The 16175-nt window shown below is 43.2% G+C and overlaps 1 protein-coding gene across 3 annotated transcripts in view; it reads left to right on the top strand.

The window, feature by feature from the left end:
- The first annotated feature begins 322 nt into the window (after positions 1 to 322).
- CTTNBP2NL (CTTNBP2 N-terminal like) overlaps positions 323 to 16175 on the top strand; it is a 39026-nt gene continuing 23173 nt past the window's right edge. The window contains exons 1-2 of one of the 3 annotated variants that reach the window (XM_054027158.1): positions 323 to 388; positions 13045 to 13152. In XM_054027158.1, coding sequence (XP_053883133.1) covers positions 13054 to 13152 — 99 coding nt within the window. In that variant the 5' untranslated portion in view covers positions 323 to 388; positions 13045 to 13053. Of the gene's footprint in view, positions 389 to 1416; positions 1480 to 4195; positions 4289 to 13044; positions 13153 to 16175 lie in introns of those variants that run through there. The other 2 variants (XM_054027159.1, XM_054027160.1) reach the window with 2 other exon arrangements.

The raw sequence follows: 16175 nt of genomic DNA, 5'->3' as shown, positions 1-16175 counted from the left end.
CCCCCCCCGGGCACTGCACGGCCTGGGAACAGCGCCCCCCCCAGGCCAGGACCTCTGCATGCAGCCTCAGCCTCCACCCCCGGAAGTGACGTGTCAATCACAGCCCCGCACTCTCCCTCCAGGAGCGCGAACAAAAGGGATTTTCAGCCCCGCGCCCCGCCCCTCCGTTCCCAGCGCCGCGCTCTGGTTGGCTGGCGGCCGGCGCCCCGCCCCACCCCGCTCTTCCGCTCGCTGATTGGCTGTGGGTCCCGGTCGGTGCGGTCGGCGATTGGCGGGCGCGATGTCAGTCGGAGCGGAGCGGGGCCGGGCGAAGGAGCCTGGATGGGGAGCGCGGCCGGGTGGTAGCGGCGGAGGCGGCGGGTGCGGATCTGGACGGGGCCCGGCTCAGGTCAGTGCGTCACGGGGGGGCGCTGCTTGCCCCCGCCCCGGGGGGGCCGTGAGGGGGCGGCCGTTGGGGGGCGCGTGACCCCCCCCCCCCGCGGGCACGCTGCGCCGGTTGGGGGCTAACGTCGCGCTCCTCGCCCGCAGCGGGGGCGGGCTCGGCTGGGGGGGGCCGGGAGCCGAGCTCGCGCCAGGTGTCCCGGAGGGGGGAGGTAGCAGCTCCTCGCGGGCGCTTCTCGTGCGGGGGGGGGGGTCGCTGCGGGGGGAGGGACCTGGCGCCCGTGAGAACAAATAAAGTGTCCCGGGTTAAAGCACCAACTTCCAACCGGTGTCTTGGGTTCTCATCTTGCCTAAGTGCAGCGCTCCTCGGGCAAGGGCTGTGCTGCGGGAGGGGCAGGAAATCCCCCCCCCGGCTCTAGTCCCACGGACCCTTGCAGGTGTTGATACCTTTTGAGTTTTACCAGGGAGATTTTATTTCCTTCCTGCTGGTTTTAAACGGGGGGAAACTGGCAGCAAGGTGCATCGCTATAAAGAGACGCTGGAGAAGTTTGCATCCACACCTTTGTGAAAATTATTTCCTGCAAAATGTATAAAGCGAGTGCGCATTTGTTTGTTTGGTGATTATTGTACTTGAGTTGTGTCACTCCAAAATAATCCTAGTGGTGGTTTGGTTTCTGGAGTTTGTTCACTAATGTCTCCTATATGCAAATACAAACAATTGTGAAATGGGAAAACAGAATGAAGTAAAGGCCTGTCCACAAGTATCTGAAGGATGTAAACACCAAGGGGTGGGGTAGAACTGTATTTTTATTCAAAAGGGTTTCCCATGGGCTGCAATTAAGGAAGGAATTCTTCAGGCTGAAGTGCTTCTCCCCTCCTCCCCAAGTTCATAACAATGAGCTGGACATGGAATGGACTTCCAGAGGAAGTAGTGATGCTGTTGTTTTGGCCCATTAGACTAGACTAGACAGAACACTAGAAGATGTAGAGAGAAATCTCTCTGATCAGGGCTGGATATAGTCTTTGAAATCCAGAATGTGTTAACCCAAAGTATGCAGAGAAGTCGCTGAGTTGGTCCCAGGATGTTAGAGAGATAAGGTGGGTGAGGTTGAATAAAATATATTTCCTTGTCCACCTTTGGACAACTTAAAGCTGTTATCTTCCAAGCCTTTCTAAATAATCTGTCTCTAATTTATTATTTAGATATTTAATAGTCTTTGGTAAGAAAACTTAAGGTTTTTGCCTTTTTTCTCACCTACAATTTGCACTCTGAAGCAAAAGTTAAAAGGTTGATAACTTCTGTGTGTTTAAAAAAAAAAACTTTATATTTTTGTGGATTCTCTTAACAAGTCTTCGTTTGCATGTTGCTGAAACATGAATTTGGGGATATAAACAGGCAACAAGCCTTATGAACCAGTTCTGGGGCTTCTGGATTTGACAAACAATCCGGTCATCTTTTTTAAAATGAACAGGAGTACTTGTGGCACCTTAGAGACTAATCAATTTGTTAGTCTCTAAGGTGCCACAAGTCCTCCTGTTCTTTTTGCGGATACAGACTAACACGGCTGCTACTCTGAAACCTTTTTTAAAATGTAGATCAGTCATTTTGGATAGTTCCTTTTTAGGTGCCTCCAAGTCACACAATCTGGTCTGTGTGCACAGTATTCATGAACCAGTGTTTGACTTCTCCGAGAACAGACTCTGATTCAGAGGCCCAATAGATGTCATGAAATTTTACATCCTTGGTCTGTAACGGATGGAGTGCTGGCTGAGACGCTAGCTGACACCATTGCTGGCTATTTTACAGACCAGCATTGGAACTAGCTCTGAAAATCCCCTCTTCTCTAAATGGAGGAAAGAGGCATGAAGAGTAGCTGTCAGGGAATTGCTGACCGAATAAAGCAGGAACAGAAATGTATCTAATTAGGTCTCAAAAATGTACCAGACACTTACTACCCTTAGAACTAAGCCTAATAGTGAAAGGTTTATACAAAAGGCAAGGATGGGGAAGCCCCCTCTATGGGCCAAGCCCTGGAGTAATGCTTCCACGAGAAACCCAGAACTCCTGCTAATGAGAAAGGGGAGGATATTGCTTCAGGATCCTGGCTGCGGCAAGGAAGCGAGGAAAAAATCTCTGCCACTCTTCTCTTTACTAGTCTGCCTTTAGGCGTGATCCTCTTCTATGAGGGACACAAGGCCTACTTCTCCTGCCTTGCTTAGCAGGATTTATGCTACAAGTACGACACCGTACATCCAGTTCAACTTTCCCAAGTGTGAAATTTACATGATTCTTGAATTTCTCTGCTGCTATTCAGAACCCTCAGGGCTTCAGTGAAAATGACTTTGGTCTTATTAACTACTCTGCTGTTGCTCAGCAAGGCTTCCAGCAGCAACAGAGTCACTGGAGCTGTGCACAGACTCAGGAAGACAAAATTTAATCTGCCAGCTTCTGAAATGTAAACCACACATATCTTTGCAAACATTAGGGCTAGAAACATAGTGCCCCATGCTATAAGGTGCTGAATGCATCTGAATTCAGTTGGTGTCGTAGGTATTTAGAACTTAACAGTGTCAGGTCATATATGTATATAGTGGCAAGAAGACACATGGATTTTTCAAGCTCGTTATCTAAACATTCATTTTTAGAAGAAAGCTCTCTAACCTGAGATGATTGACCCCAGAAATGTCTGGTCAGTCCATTCTTAACACAAATATGCTTCTGTTGTGCATTTTTTAAAAGTTTTAGTCTTAACTAGCTCCCAGCCAGAAAAAAGTCTTCATGTGTCTGTGCAGAGCATCTTAGTTTGAAGGTGGCTTATTTTGTGTTTGTATTTGACTTAAAGATATGTATTAGTTGGCTTTTAGTCTTTAGTCCTCTTCCAGAGCTTTTGTCTGCAGACCATTAGCACAGCACAGGACAGAGATTAGGGGATAGTGGAAATGAATAGGTGATTTGCTTTTTCTTAAATGAAGAGATTTGCCATCCAGAGATGTAACTGGAGGATTTTATATACAGGGGTTTCAAGTGTGATATTTATAGTCTGTAGTTCTAGAAAACAGAAGCATATAGTTCAGGGGGATTTTAGGGACGAGTTTGTCATCACAGTTTAAAGAATATTTTAAGAATAACTTGGTGTGGGGAACTTATTATTTTGGAAGAGGAGTTGCTTTGTTTTGCTTATTGTTTAAATCTTCCACCTTCCCCCAGCCCCAAAATAACCCCAAATGCTACTCATTTTAACTTAAATCTCTGTTGTGGTTTTGGCTTACTGCCTAATACGTTTGCGGAAAGACAAGAAGTTAGAGTGGTATGCCTGTTTTTGAATAGTGTAACTGAAAGCACAGACGCAACATTCTGTGTATACAACAGCATATTTTTATTTTGCTGATTTCCAAACTATCCTTTTAGGTTCTTGTATGGCTTCTATCACTGCGGTATCTGAACGCCTGTGGACTTCTGAAAATATCAGCCCTTTTTCAGCTATGAGGAATTAAAATGAGGCTTATTCAGAGCTGTAGACACAGAAGCATTGTTGAAAAACCAGCATATTTGTAGCCATAGCCTGTGAAAGGACAGGAAGTATCCCCAGTCATTAGAGGAAAATGCCCACTTCTGTTCTGTGTAAGATGTTGCAAGGAAAAGCACAAGACACATGAGTCAAATCCTTAAGTGTATGTGAACTGTCTGACAGATCTCTATTACGTATTCGGCTGTGTGTTCTTTTCAAGAGTGATGTGGTTAGGTTCTTGTCTGATTAGAACACTGGCCCCTTAGAAGTCATGGAGTATGTCATCAAGCTCTGTTGGAGTCAGTGAACCAGATTCTTCTGTTAGGCTGGGGACTTCAGATTTATACTTATGACTACAAGCAGAATGTAGCCTAATGCCTTCATAATAATCTGTGCAGGTATTTTGCATGATTAAATATACGGAAATACTCTTATTATTTGGTAGCCTACCTCATCCTTTCCTCCAACAGTCTGTGCTCAGAATAATTAGGTCTAATTTAAAACCAATTTCAAATATGTCTAAGATAATTTTAAATTTAAATACTTAAAACATATCTTTTAATATTTTTTGTGGGTGTATTTCATGTTAAATGCTGGGAAGTAGGTTATTTTAAGGGAAATATTAACAGGCTCAGAAGAAAATGTTCCATAAGAAATGTTGCTTTCAAGTATAAAATTATGTTTCTGCTGAAAAAAGCGTAGCACGGCTAAAAGGGATAAGCAATAAGCAGTTCTGTTTGTTTAAGCTCTGAACTTTTGATTACTGTCTTAAAAGTGTAGCAGATCTCAGACTCAATAAAAATATTTATTCTATAAGACTAAATACTGTAGTTTTTGTGGTTTGATCTCTCTCTGTTCACACAGGTTAACATATTGCACTGGATGTGAACTGTAATGTTCTAATTGTTATTCCTTAAGTATTGTTTTTTAAAGTTGTTATAAGTGGAGCTTTTTATTAGGAATATAGAGGTGCTCGGTCCATTCTCGCCAGTTTGCATGTGAAAATCTACTTGCCAGGATGAATGTGTGTGTGTGTGGTATTAAAGGGGGGGAATTGTGCAGGGATACAGAGGGAACAGTCCTCTGAATAGTATTTAGAGGGGGCGAAATTAGGGAGCTTAACAATATAAAGGACATGCCTAGAGTGACCCAGGCTAGGATTCAGATAGATGATGGAATTTATTGGTGTAATGGCCTCTGAGTTATTTTTTGATTCAGAGACATCTGGCGTTCTTGTGAAATTGGGCACCAAAATAAATTGGGTTGACTTTTAGTTCTTTCTTCTCCCCCCTCCCCCCCCAGCATCCCACAAGATAAAAGGGTTAGACGGGTTCCATTTCTAAATGTGCATCCGTTCAGCAATGTGCGATCTGCAAGGTGTCGTAAGTGACCTTTACCCGGTGTCTTAAAACCATAGTAGTGCAAGTGTGGTTTTTTCAAAATACTGTTTTAATTATATCTGTCTTGTTAGATTTCCATTATTAAGACATACAGCATGGCTGGGTGAGCTGTGCTCTGAGTACAGTTATCACTTACTTGTATGTGACTTGTTGCTGTTAGGCTCTAGTGTGTGTATGGGTGTGTCCACCATCTCAAAGTATCTTGAGCTTCACAAAGTTGAAAATTAAAGTGGAAACCAGTATACGCACTGACTATAGAAACCAAAAGCACAAGCTATATAAATTAAATAGTCTAACAGGAGGGTTATGAAGTGCTTATTTAGAATAATATCTTTGGGGGCAGGGACTTGGTTCATTAGCACTTTGTAAGTGTATGGTGCTATGGAAATAGGACAGGCTTTGGTCAAAGCATTACCATTGGAATTATAAAGGTTAGCTCTATGTTCTGATAACTTAGAACAGGGGTCGGCAACCTACGGCAAGCATGCCAAACACTGCACGTGAGCCGATTTTGAGTGGCACGCAGCTCCCTGTCGCGGTCCTGGCCCCCAGCCCCACTCAGCCCCCCCACTCTCCCCTGCAGAGGCTGGAGGCAGAAGCTTGGTTCTACTGCAGCCAAGCTTCCCCCCTCCCCCGCTTCTTCCCCCAGCGTGGTGCTTTCCGGCCCCTCCTCCTCTCCTTCCCTGGCCAATCAGCTGATGGCCCTAGCAAGGGGGAGGGAGAAGAGCGGCAGCGTGCACACAGCTCTGTAGAGGACTCAGAGAGAGGTAGGGACAAAGCCGGGGGGAAGGGGGTGGAACAGTGCATATTCCTTCCAGCCCCCTGCCATGAGCGGCCTAGGGCAGTGGGCTGGGAGCACCCCCCCACACCCCAACACACACCCACCCCTCTGCCCAGAACCCACCCCCACCCAACACACACCCATTCCTCTGCCCTGCACCCCCACAGCCCCATCCCTCTGCCCTGTACCCCCCACACACTCAGCCTTCTGCCCTGCACTCCCCATACCCCCAGCGTTCTGACCTGAACCCCCGACACCCCAACACACACCCAGCCTTCTGCCCTGCACCCCCCACGCCCCTCTGCCCTGAACCCCACACACACCCTAGCCGTCTGCCCTGAATCCCCCTACCACCCCACAGCCCCAGCCCTCTGCCCTGAACCCCCCCACACACACCCAGCCTTATGCCCTGCACCCCCACAGCCCCATCCCTCTGCCCTGAACCCCCCCACACACACTCAGCCTTCTGCCCTGCACCCTTCATGCCCCCAGCCTTCTGCCCTGAACCCCCCACACCCAACACACACCCATCCCTCTGCCCTGCACCCCCACAGCCCCATCCCTCTGCCCTGAACCCCCCACACACTCAGCCTTCTGTCCTGCACCCACAGCCCTCTGCCCAGAACCCCCACACCCCAACACACCCCCAGCCCTCTGTCCTGCACCCCCATACCCTGAGCCATCTGCCCTGAACCCCCCCACCCCAACACACACCCAGACTTCTGCCCTGGACCCCCACAGCCCCATCCCTCTGCCTTGAACCCCTCCACACATACTCAGCCTTCTGCCCTGCACCCCCCACACCCTCCCAGCCCTCTGCCCTGAACCCCCCACACCCCAACACACACCCAGCCTTCTGGCCTGCGCACACACACCCCAGCCCTCTGACCTGACCCTTGAACCCCCCACACACCCAGACTTCTGCCCTGCACCCCCCCCCCCCGGCCCTCTGCCCTGATCTCTGAAAACTCCCCCCACACACCCCAGCCTTCTGCCCTGAACCCCCTTCCCCCAGCCCTCTGCCCTGACCCCTGAAATACACACCCTCCCCACCCCCCCCACCCAGGTCTGGGGTCCCGGCCGCAGGCCCTGATCAGCCCTCTGCTGGCCTAGGTGAACAGAACCCCAGGCTGGCAGCGAGCTGAGCAGGCTGGTGGCGTAAGATCAGCATTTTAATTTAATTTTAAATGACGCTTCTTAAACATTTTGAAAACCTTGTTTACTTTACATACACTAGTTTAGTTATATAATATAGACTTATAGAAAGAGACCTTCTAAAAACATTAAAATGTATTACCGGTACGCGAAACCTTAAATTAGAGTGAATAAATGAAGACTCGGCACACCACTTCTGGTTGCCGACCCCTGACTTAGAACATACTGGATAGCCACCGTGCTTATGGCTGCAGGTAATGGTCAACTGTGAACTCCCCTCTTATTTGTACTTAAATCCAATTTGTGAGCAGTGGTGGCAAGCAAATGCACCATAGTAGGAAACTCTCACAGCTTTGCAGAGGATGTGCTGATGTGAGCTAATGCAGAAATAAGCATAATTCTCCATGTACTGCTGATAAAACAGATGCTGGTTTTCCATTTTTTCAATGTGAAAATCGATGTTCAGAATAGTGCAGTTAGTTTTGCCACCTGTAGGACCTCAAAAATTACAGGGGAAAATATCAGCTTTCTTCATTGATAAAAGAAAATATTTGTCTTATTTTAAATTTGTCTTCTCTTCACTGAACTAATACAACTTAATAGTGAACATCTCACAAAATATGATTTGATACTGTTTCCTGTAACTACTGATTCAGTCTTAACCTTCATAAATTACTCTGTGCAAGAACTGACCCACTGTTAAAATTAAGTCATGCATTTCCTGGGCGGACAGTCAGGATGTTGAGATTTAAAATCTGTCCATGGCAATCATACAGTTCATAAACTTAAAAGTGCCTACTTAAGCATGGTAAATTTTAAAAACTGAAAACAAAGCCATATCCCCTGCCCTGGTCCCAACCTGTAAAATTAATTCTAGATAGTGATGGGAGTTGCTTTTTGGATGTTATGATTCTGTTCTCTGCTTCCGTTTATAAATGGCACTACACATTTTCTTCCTGCGATGTACAAAATAGCTATTATAACTAGCTAGCGATTTCATAGCATAGAAGTAACATAATTGTAAATCAAACAATTCCAGGCATGAGAAGAGGTGTCTTGTTTCTGGTCTTGCACAACTGTGTCTCTAAAAAAGTATATTGGTCAGTTTACAATTCTCCAGCAATTGTCTACTTACAGAATAGTCGTTAAGAACGCAATGTCTTGGTGAAATGGGAATCTAATCAAGCTTATACAAATATGAGTCTCCTAAACTGGAAAAGCAGTAGAAATTTTAAGTGTAGATAATGAGGTAAAATTGAATACAAGAGGCTGCATGGTTGGTGGTTGAAGCAGAAGACTAGGAATGTGGATTTCTGGGTTGTCTTTCTGATTCTGCCACGGTTTGAGAGTTCTTGGGAAAACACTTTGTCTTGAATTACTAATCTGTAAAATGGAGGTGAGGCATACCTCACAGAGGAGCTGAGGCTTTCTACTGGCAAGGTTCACTGGGCTCCTTTGATGACTATGGAAATGGAAAATATTAACTTTATTATGATAAAATACACTAGATCACTAATGAATTTAGTTGTTTTTTTAAAAAAAGTTTTAGATCAACTTTTAGATTTCTACTGATTTTCTGATAAAGGCATTTCTCTTGAAGAATCTTATCCACAGCCTTCCAGGCTTGGCAAACCCTGGAATATTCCAGATTCTGGCTTCATGGCCGGCCAGCCTATACAGCAGATGGAGCACATGTTGAAAGTCCGTCCTAGCTAGGGGTGGAGGAACATCCAGGTTCCTGTGCAAAAGTTTATAGTTAGGTTTTAAACTCAATGAAATCTCTTATACTAAAGTAAGAATACATTAAATGATTTAGTCTCTGCAAAATATCCTGCAGACAAACCTGGATGTATTATGGACATTCAGATCATGTCTACAAGTGGTTCCTGTTTCAGATTTATAGGTTGGAATGTGCCTCAGACAATAGCACCTGAATATGACCTCCCAGCAAAGTCTACTTGAAGCAGTTGGAATAAATGTGGTTGAAAACTGTCTTATATTTTTGAAGCCACTTAATGCAAGATGACAATGCCAAGTAACACTACGCTCAGAAAGAGACTAGGGAACAAGTATGTCTCCTAACATGTGCCAAACTTAGTCTCGAGAATGTGCTCAAATGTCTGAAAATGGGCATATAAGCAGTCTAAGTTCATTGGGAATCCACAGACTTTACTGGTTATGGATTAAAACTGCATGGGAACAGATTAGTTTTTGTAAATGTATATTCAAAATGATTTGAGTAATTTCCTGAAGATAACTTGGTCTGTAACTTGTTTGGAAGTAGTTTTCTGTTTTTCAATATTTGAATTTTGGGACGTTTGTTTGGATGCACAGCTCAAATGGATGGTGTGTTATTACTTGAGTGTATGAGAATAACATTAATTTCAAATTTGCCTTCTTCAAATGTTGGCTTAAAATCTACTGTTTTTGTGATCATCCCTGCAAAGTAATTTAATTTCTTAGCATATTTGTGGAAAACAAATATGCAGGGGAGTGAACTCAAAGCATATTTGTTTAAATGTTCAAACAGATATTTAGAGAGAAATTGTACTAGTCACCCAACTCTAGTGGTAATGAAGATAGAGCAAATATATTGTTCATTGAAGAAATCAGTTTTTCACGACTTCGAGGCATGGGTTGGGATTTTTTTCTACAATGCTGTAATATGCTATACACTGCATGTGCTGACTCTAAATTCTGTTTTGAAATGAAAATGACAAAATAATTCAGATGTTTCATCTTAAAAAAGTTGGGCCAAATTAAATTCTTCTTAAGTGTCCACTCTTGTTTAAAGAAGTCTTCCCTTTATCCTCCTGGCAAGTCTCAACAATTCTTATAAAACTCTAATTAAAATTTTGAATGTGGGGACTGTATTCCAGAACCCATGGATGTTAAATGTATTTGCTGGTTCAGAAAGCCCTCTTCCAAGAACACTTGCAGCAGAGATCAAAGCATCTAAAGCCAAACTGCGACTGTAAAATGTCCTGAATCTGATTATTATCTCAGTGCTTTTAGTTCTACAAAGATGACCCAGGGTAGAAAGAATTTTTGTCTGTGAACAGTAGTGGAAATGGCCTCAACTTTTGCCCTTCAGGGGAAGTATTCACGTGAAAAGAAATGGGTTCTCCTTTAGTTTCCTTATTATTTGTATTTGCTTGCTCTTCAAGAAAAAAGGCTGCTTTAAATCCAGTTGTCTTCCCTTTGCTGTAAGTGTGGAGTTAAATATGAACTTCAAAATTTTAATCATTTACTGAACATATGCTATGCTGACAGCTCTTTAATGGCTGGTTACAATGCATTTTAACACAACCACAGTACCATAAACAGCCATAGCTATGCTTTCATTTAAGAAGAGACTCTCTCTGAAAATGTTTGAATATTTTTAGTTTGTGTTTTAACATCAGTGTAGTATCTGGAAGCAAATAATCCTGGGCAGTTCACCAACTTGCATGAACAAAGCAGGAAGGTGGGATTTTGTTGTTGAGAATTTTCCAGGCACTTATTTGGCAGTTTCAAGACTTCTCCTATAGCTGTGATTTTTTTTGTTTTGTTTTGTTTTTTAAGCAACAGGTCATGCCCCTTTCTGATTTTTTTTTTTTAGTACAAATAAAACATGTGTTTCAGTGAGTCAAACAAAAGTGGGTTTGTTAAGCCAGAGCAGTAAAGTTCGTATTGATTTGTTTACTCATAACTAAATTAAGAGGTGGTAGTCTCTAACTCAGTCATTGTCCAGTGTAGAAATGGAACTCAATATCTTGTTGGAATTGCCTAGAAGTATTCACAGCTTTTAAGTAGGGTAGCAACTTGTCAGAAGGGAATTCCCTCCCTGTAGGGAATTTAAACTTTCTCCTGCATCATGCTGGTGCTACTCGGAGAACCACTTACTTCCTCCTCTGTCTTGAAGGCCCCAACTTATGGCTGGCTGGTCTTGTTGGAAATCATGAAACCAGACATTTAGAGGTTTACCAAACCGTTTATTATACAGTCACACTTCTTTCCCTCAGACAGTAAATTCATTTATCTGCAGTACCGAACACATGCTATGCTGACAGCTCTTTAATGGCTGGTTACATTGCATTTTAACACAACCACAGTACCATAAACAGCCATAGCTATGCTTTCATTTAAGACGACTCTCTAGACATGTCAGCTTAAATCTACCCAGAAAAGCCCTGTAAAAAAGTTGTACGGCTCTGCTGAAATGTTGCTGCTTTAATACTTCACACTGGACTTTGAGTGAAACAAGAATATTATTTCATAGCTGGAGTGCCCTCTGATTAATGCTGAGGGGAGGAATAGATCATTACTTTAAATTCCTCTTAAAGTATATAGAGCATACTTAAGGTTGTTACTCTTCTGGGTAATCAAGACAATTTTCTTTTCCCAGAAACTGGAAAACTTCATCAGCGTAAATAATCCATTTTTGTTTGCAATGTTATAGCTGTGTTGGTCCCAGGATATTAGGAAGACAAGGTGGGTGAGGTAATATCTTTTATTGGACCAGCTTCTGGTGAAAGACACAAGCTACACAGAGCTCTGTATAGCTTGAAAGCTTGTCTCGATCATCAACAGAAGTTGGTCCAGTAAACCTCACCCACCTTCTGTCTGCTTAAACAAGATTGAACATGGCTTTATTTGCTTAGCTTTACACAAGACAATTATGCAAATTACCTGCAAAGTAGTAGTGACTTTTAGAGTAGTAGGTTTCACTGGATTCCATTCTGCTGCATATATTTGTCTAAACAAAGGTTAAAAATTAAACATCCAGTGGGTAACTCATCTTTTGCTAGCACAGTTGAGCACCATATAACAAACTGAAGTCTGTTCATGCATCCCATGACGTTTTTGACTTTTAGCAAGTGTTAAGAGTGGCAAAAGCTTGGGATGAATTTGACACATTTAGCTGCTACTGTTGTTGCCTTGCATTGAAGGATATGTGCAAGAATGGGTTGTAATTTTAGGACTTTTCACAGCCTATACATGTTCGATGCAGAGTATTTTAGGCTTCCACCGTAGAGACATAGACTTGTTAAAACATATGATGTGACTATTGTTGCTCTTAATTAAAATCCAGTATCCAGAAGTATTGGATCTGCATTCTAATGTGTACAACTTAAAATTGTATTTCACAAGCTGCTATGGGCTGAAGAAATTCCATAGAGAGAATAGAAACCAGAGTTCTGCGTATGTGTATGTTTCTATGGCATTAACCTTGTGGAGTGACTTGAGTGTGTGCCACAGGAGAGGTCGTTAGGGATGGCTCAAAAGGTACAATGTAGCTTTGAAATGCTAATTTATAAATTTAATATTTATCTTATGGTAGATGGATCAATTTGGACCGCAAAGGTATTGTTCTTAAGCAGCCATTTTTAACCTACAAGTTATACGCCTGAAGTATGGCTCCATGATTAAGTCCTTAGTGGGACATTTGCAGCGTTATGGTTATAATCCACAGTAGCATGATTTAAAAAAAAAATCACTTCTCCCTCCTGTTAATTTTGGCTGCTGCTCAGTGAATATTGTACATTAGCACTTATTTTCTGCCTACACCATCTGGGTATGCATATGCTTGTGAACCCCTGGGAAAAAGTGAAAAATCAATCTTCTGCAACTAGTTATGGAGGTCATAAAGAAAACACTGGTGTGTGTGTTTTCTCCTTTGTTTGACAATACAGCTTGCAATTTGAAAAACTAAAAGGTTTGAAGTTTCCAAGTTCAATGAAGGTTATGCATTCCTGGGTCTTAGAATATCACTGTTGGTTTTGTTCAGAACAACATCTAGTGAACTAATTCTTTTCTAATTACTTTTGTTTTTCAGGTATTCAGAATGAATCTGGAAAAGCTCAGCAAACCAGAACTACTGACGCTATTTAGTATTCTTGAAGGCGAACTAGAAGCAAGAGATCTTGTCATAGATGCCTTAAAGGTATGTTGTAAGTAAGGTAACTGAGTCAGAAATGCTACCATTCTCCTGTAGGTTCTGCCAAAGGCCTGTATCACTAGGTGGGGTTTAGCAGCAATGATTTATTACTTTTTAAACAGTCACACTGGATATCAGCAGTGTTAGATAGTCAATGCTGTATATTGATCTATATCTTGGAATTTGTTTCCAAAAAGTTGGCTGCGAAAGCAAGCAGTTCAGTGTTTAAGTGCAGAGAGCATTTTAAATGTCAGTACTTCCTTTTTTATAACAAAACTGCTCTTGATTCTTTATCAGGAAGAATTAAAAGGGTTAGTCTTAAACTTCTTAATTAAATATTTCACATGTTCCTGTTTCTTCAGTAAGAAAACTCTTCAGAGCAGCAGAGAAGATCAGCTCTCCAAATCTCTCTGGCAGGGGTGACTGCTTCCTAAGAAGCAGATGCCAGTTCCATGCTAAGAATAACATAGCCCCAATGGGATAGTAAGGCTGCATCTACACTTCAGGCAGGGGTTGTGATTCCTTTGCTTGTGCACACACACATATTCACGCTAGCTCTCAGCAAGTTAGCGGGAGTATAAATAGCAGTTTGCCCATGGTAGCACTGCTAGTGGAAGCAGAGGCGCAGCTGCTGCTGGCATTGCTACCGCAGCTACAGTGCTGTTTATGTGCACGCTAGTTCTCTTCGAGAGCTCATAGCGCAGGCAGCCTGCAGAGTGTTCTTGTACCCTTCTTTCATGTAGCGTGTATATTAAGTTGCTAGAAAAGAAAGGGAGCGCCGCAGCCTTCACTGCCTGGGTGAGTGATGCGCAGTGCTGTTTTGTTGGAGCTGGACAGTGTGGTGGAGAAATGTCGCTGATTTGGGGGCTTGCATCCAGGCTGACTAGCTGAAACTCAACGCTGATAAGATGGAATTAATGCTCCTGGAGAGAGGCAAGCAACCAGGTGAAATTGCAAAACTGCATCTGCCCCTTCGGTGGGGTAATTGATTCATCACTTGTTACTCTGTCACAGACTGAAGTCCTGATCTCTCTAGAAGCATCTGGATGGCCTATAGCAGTAGTAGTGTTTTTTCTATCAGCATTTGGCTAGAAAATTGCATCCCTTTCTTTCAGATGCAGGACCTTGTCATCCTTATCCGTGCTTTTATCCCCTTGCAGTTTGTCTGCTGCAATGCACTCGATATGTGTTGAGGAAACCGCACCTTAAGACCACTCAAACTTCAGCTGGCTCTTGTAGGGATCACATTATGTCTGTTCTTCATTACTCCATTATTTGCATTGGTTTCCTGTTTGTCTCCGGGCAGTGGTTGAAGGTGCTGATTTTGACCTGTGTTGTTTGTCCTATATAACTGAGATTGCCTTTCTCTGTTATATCAGGGCAGCTACAATTATCCAAGGCATTCAGGTTTAAATGAGAGAGTGCAGAGAACAGGGTGTTCTCAATGAGGTGTTCTTAGCTATGGCGCTGACACCTCCATTTTATCCAGCAATCTTGATCTGTTGTTCTTCAGGGAATGTTTTAAAATGCCTCTATTCTCTTCTGAAAGGGAATATTAAATGGGAGAGTGGGGGTGTAGGGATAATGAGGTAAAAGTATTGTGGGGGAAAAAATTAGAGAAGTTTTGTGAAGGTTGACTATCTGGTAACTTGTGGACAGTGACATAGAATTTATAGCTAGGTTTATAATTCCTGTCCTGGACCATGCTAAAATTCCAGTTAGTCATTTTGCATGGTCTGTACTTTGTATGTATGTATTTTGTAGCTAGTGCAAGTGGTTCATCTCTTTCTAGCTGTGTGGCAAAAGATTAATCTATCTCAAAGCTAAAGATGGAATAGATAGTCATATGGGTCTGCTGTCTGAACACAATTTTATTCCAATGCTGTCCTCTGTTGATTTGTATGTGTGAAAAGCTGCTCTGGGCTGCTTCTCTTGCATGCTGTGCAGTCTATGGTAACTGCAAAATTCCATGCAACAATTCTGACATTGGCTCTTGGTGTTCATAGAATCATAGAATATCAGGGTTGGAAGAGACCTCAGGAGGTCATCTAGTCCAACCCCCTGCTCAAAGCAGGACCAATCCCAATTAAATCATCCTAGCCAGGGCTTTGTCAAACCGGGCCTTAAAACCTCTAAGGATGGAGATTCCACTACCTCCCGAAGTAACCCATTCCAGTGCTTCACCACCCTCCTAGTGAAATATTTTTCCCCAATATCCAATCTAGACCTCCCACAGCCTTCTATCCACCATTCATCCAATCCATACTTCTTTAACTTGCTGGCAAGAATACTGTGGGAGACCATATCAAAAGCTTTGCTAAAGATCTATCATGTTCACTGCTTTCCCCATACCCATAGAGCCAGTTATCTCATCATAGAAGGCAATCTGGTTGGTCAGGCATGACTTTCCCTTGGTGAATCCATGTTGACTGTTCCTGATCACCTTGATCTCCTCCAAGTGCTTCAAAATGGATTCCTTGAGGACCTGCTCCATGATTTTACCAGGGACTGAGGTGAGGCTGACCAGTCTGTAGTTCCCCGGATTCTCCTTCTTCCCTTTATCAAAGGTTGGCACTATATTTGCCGTTTTCCAATCGTCCGGGACCTCCCCCAGTCGCCATGAGTTTTCAAAGATAATGTGATCTGTTGTCTCATAATGTTCTCTTTCTGTTCCCCCTCTGGTAACGTCCACCCTTTTACGCTGCTTCCCCATTCCTTTTCCCTTTGATTTTTCACCATATGGGCTTGTATCTGCTTATATGTATTTTTAAGGAACTAACCACCATAGTGCCTAGATACCGTTATTAAAAGTTTGTATAGTATTGTACTCACACGATAGTTCTCTTGCATCACACACGTTTACAGTGGAGGATGTTTACAGTGGATACCAATGGAACAGTTCTGCAGCCTAACATGGACTCTGCATGTTTGGTGGCAAATAAAAACAGCTTCCATGGGTAGTACCTTGAAAGATCTACCTTCAGTTCCTCTGCATTTGATCCATTCTAAAACATCCAAAACTAAGTGAC

Source organism: Malaclemys terrapin, chromosome 4, assembly GCF_027887155.1.
Source record: "Malaclemys terrapin pileata isolate rMalTer1 chromosome 4, rMalTer1.hap1, whole genome shotgun sequence".
Taxonomy (NCBI): domain Eukaryota; kingdom Metazoa; phylum Chordata; order Testudines; family Emydidae; genus Malaclemys; species Malaclemys terrapin.
This window is presented reverse-complemented; position numbering and strand designations above follow the sequence as displayed.